This window comes from Lepisma saccharinum, chromosome 18 (assembly GCF_977018435.1).
Source record: "Lepisma saccharinum chromosome 18, izLepSacc3.1, whole genome shotgun sequence".
Classification (NCBI taxonomy): Eukaryota; Metazoa; Arthropoda; class Insecta; order Zygentoma; family Lepismatidae; genus Lepisma; species Lepisma saccharinum.
The window spans coordinates 57088372-57099703 of NC_139246.1; the positions used below are offsets into that span (position 1 = coordinate 57088372).

General features: G+C 30.8%; 1 protein-coding gene across 1 annotated transcript; it reads left to right on the forward strand.

Annotated features, from left to right (window-relative positions):
• Window positions 1–8042: 8042 nt before the first annotated feature.
• LOC146002294 (uncharacterized) lies at window positions 8043–8447 on the forward strand. The gene has a single exon (XM_083140003.1). The coding sequence runs from the start codon at window positions 8043–8045 to the stop codon at window positions 8445–8447; it is 405 nt and encodes a 134-aa protein (XP_082996129.1).
• Window positions 8448–11332: the final 2885 nt, after the last annotated feature.

Here is an 11332-nt window from a genome sequence, read left to right on the forward strand (position 1 = left end):
TAAAAAGCAGAAATCAAATATGATATACATGTTCGATTACCCCAGTTTATTTTTGTTAGACGGCTATCCTAAATATATAGGAGAATTTGGCACTAATTCAAGATCCAGAATTCTGTTGTAAACACTTATTCTGGGCGCACGTTTATATTTTATAATGACATATATTTTACGGAAATAGACGAATGCACTTTAAGACCGAAACAGCATGGTTTACTAACAAGAAATTTCCCCGGTGTACCACCAAACATGGATTCTTCTTTCAGATACAATAACGGAATGTTGTATTTTTTCAAGGATAATGTATTTTATGAATTTAACGAATTCTCTAACCACCTAATAAGAGCAGGAAGAAATAACCTGCAATCTCTCTCTATGTTATCCAGAAACCACCCTTTCACGGCAGCTTCTGACGTTTATAGTCAGGTGCCTATTGGGTGGTATATATCATTATGGGTCTTATTTCATACCCCTGATCTTTAATTCGGCTTTACTGGATGTCTGCTATAGAGAGAAAAGAGCGAGAAGTTGCTTTAGGAATAAAGACGTCGTCCGAACTGTTTTCATCGAGACCCGTTACTCATAGACTATGGCCACTCGTCTACAAGTCGACAATCTCTTTCACACAGAGCGGTATTCCTACTACAAAAAATTCGAAATCTCCTATATATACCTACAGAATCTCTACAGCACGCATATGCGAGAGATAAAAAATAAAACTTTGAATAATTTATTCCCAATAGATTAATTATTAAAACAATTATAATAATTTAATGTAAAATAATACATAAAAACCTTAAGGCGAAATTAATATTTAATGTATATTCAAATAAAATTCAAGAAGAAAATTATTATTTAAATGGGGAATTTTCTATACTTGAGGGAATTATATGCAGAAGAGGGGAATTATTAAAAACACACATGCTTACCATCTATTGGATGTTTGGGTAACTATTTGCATTTGCTTTGTTGCTCTGTAGATGGTTACATAACAAAAAGGGGCAGGTGTAGAATCAACAGCAATTCAATCGTTTGAAACAAGGGATCTTGGTTCCTATTAGATATTTTGACAATCTGACTTCAGATTTGGGTAGCCCATCCATGTATTGCGGGTCGCATATCTTCCAGGGGCGATACGGGTTGCATAACTTTCAGAAGCAAAAACCTATTTTTATTATTTTCTCGCTTACCAATTAAGATATTTGAAAAATTCAAAATGCTGTTTTTAATAAAAATTTTCGTAAAATTTAATGGTGATATCAGTTTTTAAAAATCTCAAATATGTGACCCGATTTTAAGCAATTTATATTTAATTTTCTCAACAAGATTTTTAATATATTCATCATTCATATCCCCATTAAGAGTTAATAGGATTTCTAACTCATTTTTAACATTCTTGATCAGCAGAATTATATTTTTATAATCCGTTTTCTTCTTATTCAAGTTAAATTTAGTGCTTAATCCGGTAATAACTGCTGAAATGGTTGTAAAACTAGTGCTGATAATTGTATACGTGGTTAGTGGTATTAAAACATTTACAAACCCTGTTGCAGCTGATAAAGCTATGGATAGAGTGATTAAACAATAATAGAAATATTTTAGAGCCTTATATCGTCTTTTTTCTTCTTTAACATTATCTCATATTGGTTTATTAATGATTCTAATAATTGAATAAACTTTTCTCTGGGTATATTATCTGGTATTTCCATTTATAATTTATGAATTCGAGTTTCATTTCTTTTGCTAGGTTTTTGTTCGAAACTGTATAAAATGTCGTAATAACTTCACCGCTGGTAACACGTTTAATGAAATTAATACAATACAATCCACATGACATACTATTATTTTGTTCTAACTGTGAGAAATTATACATAATTGGCTTGTTACTTGTTTTCAAATATCTTTTTATTATTTCAGGAGGTGGTAAACCGAACGAATCATAATAGTAAACGTATATATTAGGTTCGGAATTAAAATACGCCACCCAATGACTCCCAGGTGAATCAGATGCATCAAAATTTACAATAGCGCTCTCAGGTTTCCTTATCATTTTTGGTAGGCAGTCAATGGGGAACACACCTCTGAAAGTTTTTTCATGTTTCATGTTCTCCAAAATATCTATATTTGAAAGCCCTATTTTCTTTTTCCAACTAAAAAAACCCCTGCTCCTTTTTTGTATTTTTTCTAAGACCTTTCCCTCCGATGGCTTCTAATGCTTTCTTGGCACCATAAGATCCCAATGCTGTTGCTGCACCAATCCCCAAAGCTTTTGCTCCTGCGATTAGCAATGGAATTAAAGCTGGTAGAAATCCTCCAATTTGATTAGATGTGAAATCGATAGCGCACGTTTTCTTTTTATCTCTTTTTGCAGCTTCATATTTTTTAATTTGTTGCTGAGTTAATTTTATTCGATTATTTGGTTGCTTGGTTAAGTCAAATCTTAATTTACAACTTACCTTTTTTAACTTTGAGAGTTGCGATTCTGATAGATATACATTATACTCCATTTATTTTATATAAAAATATGTTCATTTATATATATACTGCTTCAAAAAGAATTTTACAAGCAATCACCAAAGTTCCTAATTCTTCCACCTCTCTTTCAATATTGCACGTAATATATAAATTATCTTCAACATTAGATAAGGCAATAGTATCACTCTCTGGACCCTTCATTATTTTAGTCCTCACATCACGTGAATCTTCAGTAGCAAACCACACATTTTTCTGACTTTTATTTTCTGTAACACAAAAAGTGATTTTCAAAAAGCTGATGGAACGTAATGGATTTAATGAACCCTCTATTTTAAACACATCACCAAAATTGGTATTAACGTTATGTACTGATATATATGCATGAGTATATTCTTTAACAAATGATAAATTTACCATAAATACTTGTCTTTCTACCCTTAATCTATCTGTTAATATAATAGCTTTCATCTTAAAAGTTTCTTCATCTACATACTTTTTATTTGCAGCGTCACATCCATCTTCAGGAAATTCAAGAAGTTTAATACGATTATTTTGAGCAGTAAACCCATTGTCGTCAAACAGCATTACGTTATTGCTGATGTTCTTTATTTTCACATCCACTTCTTGGAATTTATCGTTAACACCTCTCTCAAGTAAAATTTCCAAATCCCAAAGTTTATTATTTAAAGTTCTCAAATTTACAACTTCAGTTTCTTCTTTCGCATCAGCAACATTTATTAGTTTATTTTCGGAGATGTCATAATTTCCATTATCAGTAAGTTTAAATCCAACCCCGGGAGGACCTCTTTTTTCTCCTCTTTTAGTTCTGTTTTTTCTCGGAATATAGTGATTCATTTATAGGTGTGAAATTATCTCTATACTTTATTTTCGGATTTTTGAAATCTATGGTAAAGAAGTGATATGGTTCTTTCGTTATTTCGTTATAAGTATTTTTAACTCGTTCATCGATGGAATATTCTTTCAAAATTAGATTTACGTCTTTTCGAGCACAGGAAGGAAATAACGAAATGTAGTTACACTGTAAACGTATTTTTAGGAACGTCAAAGTACGATTGCGTTAGATAAATTACTGAAGCATTTCGTTTCCTACCTCGAATAAACAAATCCTCGATTTTTGATTGATCTCTCACCGTTACGTAATCGTCGAAAATTACCAAGTTTTGTTTTTTTATCGTCAAGTTCATCAACGTTAATAATTTCATTCGGGTCTGAAGAAAATTTACTGAAAATTTTATTTTTTATTTTTTGATTATTGAATATTTTAATCAAGTAACGATAGGATGATTCATCCAAATCTCTAGCAAAAACGTATAGATTATCAAAGTATAGATATTTGAGAACCAAATTTAGCAATAAATGATTCTTCCCACTTCCCGAATTTCCACAAATTAAGTATTTAAAAGGCCACTGAGGTGCTAAATTATCAGTGTTAATATAGTTGTTCTCATCCAGATCGTAATGCTCAATTAACAATAGACATTTATATAACGTAAATTATCGACGTTCGTAAACGTTAACGTAAATTATCGACGTTCGTAAACGTTAACGTAAATTATCGACGTTCGTAAACGTTAACGTAAATTATAGATGGTTTTTATTTTTCGTATAAATGAATGTGCAGAAAGCAGTCAAGACAATTTTAGAATCCCGAAGTAAAGTCAGGGACAGAATAGTACAGAACCAGATGAGGGAACAGTTTACGAAAAATGAAATTGAGAAATTTCAAAAACCTATTACCGAAAAATTATCTAATACAATTAAAGTACTCGAACAGTTCAACCCTCAAGAGGCAGTGATACCGAGTATAGAATATCCTATGAAAGAAAAGAAAAAAAAGCCGTTATCATTAGATCTAAACTCTGGAATAGATGAAGATTTCTTAATTCAATTTAAGTTTCCCAAACCAAGCGAGTTACTAACTATTAGTGACAAAACTTAGCAAGCCACAGAAATAAAAAACCTTCTTGACAAATGTGGTACACTTATTAAACAGTATCGCGCTCACAAAACTAATGCTGTTAGAGCAAATAACGAAGAGAAAATAGAATTTTATAAGCAAATAGATTCACAGTTACGTATTTATCAAACAGCTCTAAAAATATCCAACAAATTCCCATATATCTTGCGCAATCTGGAACAGGAATATATTCTGATCCAAATAAAGTGGTTGATAGGTTGCAATTACTTTTAAGTTCAAAGTGCGCTGGAAATAATTCTGATGAAGTACGCAACGAAATAGTAGATATTCTCGATTATTTGCTTGTTGAAAAGTTGATTAGTAAAAGTCAACATAAGAAAATATCTTAAAATTATATGTCAATAAATGAGTCTCTTAGTGGTAACATCTAAACAGAGTGATTTTGAGGTAAATTATGCAAATAACCCAATCGATATTCGAGATGGTGATTATGAGATACCTCTAACACAATGTGGCTTGTGGTATTCGTGGGATAATATCAGCGACAAATTTAATAACAATAAATTGGAGGTTTCTGATAATAAAGGGGAAACATGGAAGTCACTGACCATCCCAAATGGATTGTATGATGAGGAAGAACTGATCATTTATTTAGGGGACTATTTCCAAACCGATAAATTACCTTTTTTGTTTGATATTAACAACGCTGTAAAACGTTTTATTTTAATTATAAATGAAAGCAATTATTGTGTTAGATTTTATGAAGGAGATTTACATCAATTGCTAGGATTTGAAAAAAAACAAGATATACAAAGAAAAAATTAATATAGCCCAGAACATGGCTAATATTACGCGAGATGTTGATAAAATCTTAATTCACTGTGATATTATTGGAAGCTCATATATGGATAATGTTCTATCCGATGTTATTTATACTTTTATTCCTAATGTATACCCAGGATCACTAATCAATATTAAACCTTTCAACCCCAAATATTTACCAATTAACCGTAATAACTTTATATATAAAATTAGAATTAGGATTAGCGATCAACTTGACAGAGATTTTGACTTTAATGGTGAAAACCTGCCATTTACTTTCGACATACGACGATTGTGATTTTTAATTTTATAATAAATGACGATTTTAACATCAAATAATCAGTTGTTCCAAAAACAACATGGAATGGGATTGAAATATTATAGAGATTTGAGAGGTGGAAATATTTTTTATAAGTATTTACTACCAGCTGGTAAATTTGTTTTCCGAAATATATTTAAACCGTTAATAAGAAACAATAAAGATCAAATTAAAACAGTATTATCTGAAGGCATCAAGAAAGTGTTATCTACAAGAAAAAATCCTACCTTCAATGAGGTCAAATCGGAAATAATTTCCCCCATTGTGAAAAATATTAAAGAAAAATCTCTTGCCGAACATTTAAGAGGAGAAGGATTAAATAGAAAATCAAAACGTATTATTAAGAAATTAACGGGAAATGGATTAAAGGTATTAACTTGAATTTTATTTTATATTAAATGGAAGTTATAAACCCATGCTGGAACATTTTTGAACCATCAGTTATAGACAAATCGACAAAATCATTTACGTATGTTGAATACAAAGAAAACAATGTAACTGTAAGTGGTAAAACATCTTATGAGATAGTTATTAGAAATAATAATTGGAAAAATGGACATTATGGATATTTATTCGTTAAATCAAAAATTAAAAATGATCCGAGCAATAAAGCGACAGTTTCGAATAATGGCATAAATGATTTTAACAGAGGAAAACTAACATACGAGAATCAATTGATAGAAGATGTAGATTTCCCAGGAATTGCTACGACTGTGTCAAATCTAATCGAATTCTCAGGAGATGTTTCTAATACAAAAGCAACACAATTATATTGGTACCAAGATACTTCTGACGAAGCTGACACACAGAGATATGTGTATAATGAGGACAATAAAGAAACAAAATTTAAGTATCTTGACGAATCAATTGAAGCAGTTGTAAGCAAAATAAAGCACAATCCTAATTTTAATCAAGGTTATTTAGAAAGGTGGCAGCTAACAAAGGATGGTAAATCGCTTTTTAAATTCATTCCACTATCGTATATTTTTAGATTTTTTAGAGATGTAAATAAAGTGTTAAACGGTGAAATAAAAATAAATTTGGAAAAGAACTACGTAAAAAATATCTTACATGCCACACAAGACGGAAATTATGATTATGAAATAACAGACTTAAGTGTATTCATACCAGAAGTTGAACATTCATTACAGATTTTAAGTTACCTTGAAGTGCAAATTGCAAAACCGAATTCTAATTTAGCTTATGGTTGGAACGCGATTAACTGTTACAGAAGCAATCTACAAAATTCAAACTCTGGTACGTTCAATGTAATTACTAATCAATACAAGATTAGTAGTGTGTATGTTGTGATTTCAGCTGAAGATCGCGAATCATCGTTGCATATCTCAAATGATATTTGATAACATGGACCTAGAAAGTTGTCATATATTACGAAATGGAAAACAATTGCCTGTGTATTCTTATACATGCGACTTTACTCCTAACTCAATGGATTGTTCTAGATTATATGCAGATTTTCTAAGCATGGGTTATAAAACACCAGATGAAGCAACTTGTGTCTCATACAAGGACTTTGGATTAGTTTACCCTATTATTTGTTTCGATTTAACTAAAGAAAATGATGAAAACATATTTAGTGGCATGCAAACAGATGAATTGAAGTTCATATGGAGATTGCGAACTAATCCAGCGAAAAAATATTATACATAGAAGTTAGGTTTATAGATACATATGCTTTTCTTGGTACAAAATTAGATAAAGCTATTAAAAATTTTTGTATGCTACCTTCTCTTTTGATACTTAAATTAGAACCCCCATTTTCACAAACCTTACAACTATCCAGTAATTCTTTAAACCTTATATTACATAGTTTGCATTTGCATACCAACAGCATTAATCCTGTCACAAAAAAGGCTAAAAATGGAAGACAATATGTGTCGTCAAATTGTAAGAAATGTGGATCAAAAAATCTACGTTTAAAAAAACTTAGGTGAGACAGAAAACAAGCGGGAACAGATCATTGATGAGCTACATAAGTCAGCTAGAAAAAAGTATCCTACAAGAAAAGTTTTAACTTATGGAATAGACGATGCTTGGCAAGCTGATTTGGTTGAAATGAACTCTGGTAATCTTAAAGGAATATCTAAAATCAACAAAGGGTACAAGTACATTATAACTATTATAGACGTCTTTTCTAAATATTCTTGGGCTATTCCTTTAAAAAAATAAAACTGGAAAACATGTTACCGACGCATTCGAACACATATTGAATAAGCGAAAACCAAATAATCTTCAAACCGATAAGGGCAAAGAATTCTACAACAAGGACTTTAAGGAGCTCATGAATAAATATAACATCAATCATTATTCTACTTATACAAACATCAAAGCATCCGTTGTTGAGCAATTTAACAAAACATTGAAAGAAAAATGTGGAAACAGTTCTCCATAGAATGTAATTATAAATGGATCGACATATTGGCAAAATTATTGCACAACTACAACCATACAGTACATAGCACTATCAAAATGAAACCTGCTGATGTCAGCTTAAAGAACCAAGAGATAGTCTACAACAGTGTGTATCGTAGAGAGGTAACAAAAAGTTATCCCAAATTTAAAGTTGGTGATCATGTACGTGTTAGTAAGACAAAAGGTATATTCGAAAAAGGATATATTGCAAACTGGTCTGCTGAGATATTTACGATTGATAAGGTATTTAAGAACCATCCACCATATTACCATCTTAAGGACTCTAAAGGTGAACAAATCATCGGTACCTTTTATGAACAAGAGCTGCAGAAAACAAAACACCCCGATGTATATTTGGTTGAGAAAGTATTACCTAAGAAAGGAGATATGGTCTATGTTAAATGGCTTGGTTTTGATAGTACACACAACAGTTGGGTTAATAAGGTAGATGTTATTGTTTAATAAATGGAAATTACAGTAGTAGAGTATTAGTATAAATATTTTTTTCCTATTAAATGGAGCTTACAAGAAAATGCTATTTATGCAAGGCCGTTAAGCCTCTTAAGGAGTTTGTTAAAATAAGAGTATGAAAAATAGTGTTGGATATACATGTCATGTTTGCCAAAAGTTACGTAATGACAAAATGCTTGAAAAAGTACATTGTAATACATGCAACAAAGATATATCAAACCTTAATTTTAAGAGACACCAAAAATCTAGACTGCATGAATTATTAGTACGATTACATAAACAAGAAACAAAAACTATACGTGAAGTTACGGTAAAAATGTATTGCTAATTTTTTTTGCATTAAATGGAGTATAGTGCAACCGAATACTTCTAATATAAATAACAGATGAATTTAGATAATAAAAGAACCAAGCGTAATCTAATAAACATTGCTAAGCAGCATGGCATCACAGGATATTCCAGATATAAAAATAAAAATGATTTACAAATATATATAGAATACAGGTTATATTCACTTCCCTTTATTGATTCCCCTAATGACAATGATATATTTCCACAACCACGAGAGAAATATCAACCACCATTTTCTAATGCCCCTAATGACAATGATATATTTCTACAACCACGAGAGAGATATCAACCACCATTTTCTAATGCCAATGATATATTTCCACAACCACGAGAGAGATATCAACCACCATTTTCTAATGTTTCAAATAATGCCGAATTTACTAATGTGGATTCCGAGGAGAGAGAAAGAAGAAACCAAATAATAAGAGAATATTTAGCTACACCAAGGAGAGCTTTTAATAACATGGTTAGTGATTTTCCATTTCTCTCCCAAAATAACACAGATTTAATAGTACACTTTAGCGAAATAAAAAATTAGGTAATTAAGTATATTAATAGTGGTTTAGACAAATACCCAAATGTACTTATTTATTTCACAACACATTTTCAATATCATATCTTAAACCCAGCTACAGGAGACGTAGTAAGTACAGAGACGTGGTATCTTAGATGTCGTACTCTTAATATTGAAAGGTCAGCTAGAAATAGGTTGGGAACTATATATGAATCGGCAACAAATGAGATCTTGATAAAGTTTGAATAATGGACTTATAGAAATACAAAATTTAGATTTGATCGAGTAATGCATACCGTGCTTAGTAGAGACGTACATCATCCAATAAGAGGTGGAACTTGGATAGAGCTACCAAAAAAATAAACAATGTTGTATTAATGTAAAAAATGTAAAAAACAATAAATTTAAATGTGTAAATAAAGAAGATCAACGTTGTTTCGAATACGCATTAGAAAGTATTTTAAATTCGGTAACCAAAGATCCTGATAGATCGTCCAAATATAATATTGATAAATATAATGAATTATGTATGACTTATCCTGTTGCTCTCACATCTGAAAACATTGAAATATATGAAAAGTTTCTCAACATATCCATTAACGTATATGGAATTGATAACAATAATGTTGAATATCAGCTTTATACGATGCACACGAGTAAAAACATTGATCTAAACAAAACACATGTTAATATATTAACTTTAGAATCAAAACCATCGCAAGGTGATATTAATAGTGAAGACTACAAACCACCAATATATCATTGCGTAGGTATAAAAAATTACAATGCACTCATTAGTGGTAAAATACATCACAGACAGCATCGCATTGATACATGTCCAAAGTGTCATAAAAGGTTTAACAAAAAGGAAAAATTTACTGCACATATATCAAAAATGTAGCAAAACTAGTGATAATAGTGGAGTTGAGATAGTGATGCCAACAGAAAAAAATATTATAAAAAATTATAAATCATGTGGTGCTGAGCTCTTCCATCCATATACTATAACTTTTGATATGGAGACAACACAGAAAACACCAGAAGGGTTAAAAATAAGTAACAAAGAGATTATAACTAAACATGTCCCAAACAGCTTTCATTTATGAGAGGCGATTATAACATACTAAAAAGAAGTGATGATAAAAGTCAGCTTATTAAGAATTTAATAAAGATCTTGTAAATTTAGCAAAAGAGTATTACACTAATTTTATAAATATATGATGAAGAGTCCATGAAAAAATTTGAAAGAGCAACACATTGTTACATATGTGGGGGTGAGTTTAAAGACGATGATCGTAAATATTACGATCACTGTCATACCACTGGTAAATATAGAGGTGCAGCACATAACATTTGTAATCTTCAGTTAACACTACCCAGATTCATACCTATATTTATTCACAACCTTAAGTATGATAGTAAAATATTTATAGAGTGGATAGTAAACTTATGCAAAAACGAAAAAGATATACGTATTCTTCCTGATACAAGCGAAAATTACAAATACATTACTTTGCGAGTTGAAGTTGGAGTATAAGCAAAAATATGATCAAACTAAATGCAAACTATGTAATATAAGGTTTAAAGAATTACTGGATAGTTGTAAGGTTTCTGAAAATGGGGGTTCTAATTTAAGTATCAAAAGAGAAGGTAGCATACAAAAATTATACATAGAAGTTAGGTTTATAGATACATATGCTTTTCTTGGTACAAAATTAGATAAAGCTATTAAAAATGAATTAGGTGTAAACTCGGAATTTTGCTAAACATGCGAGAAACATAGACCATTAAAAGACCCAATACTTCGTGTTGTGCGCAATAGTACGAGGGCGGATTGAAAAGTTCGTGGCCTGAGTAGGAAGGAAGCTTTTAATTTTAAGTTTCATACATTAGTTGCATAGCTATATCCTTTGGTAGTCACTGTGTAAAATTTCATTTCATTTCATTGCTCTATTGTTTCAGGTGAGGACTTTTAGTGGGCAGAAGTGACGGAAATTTGTGACATGGAGAA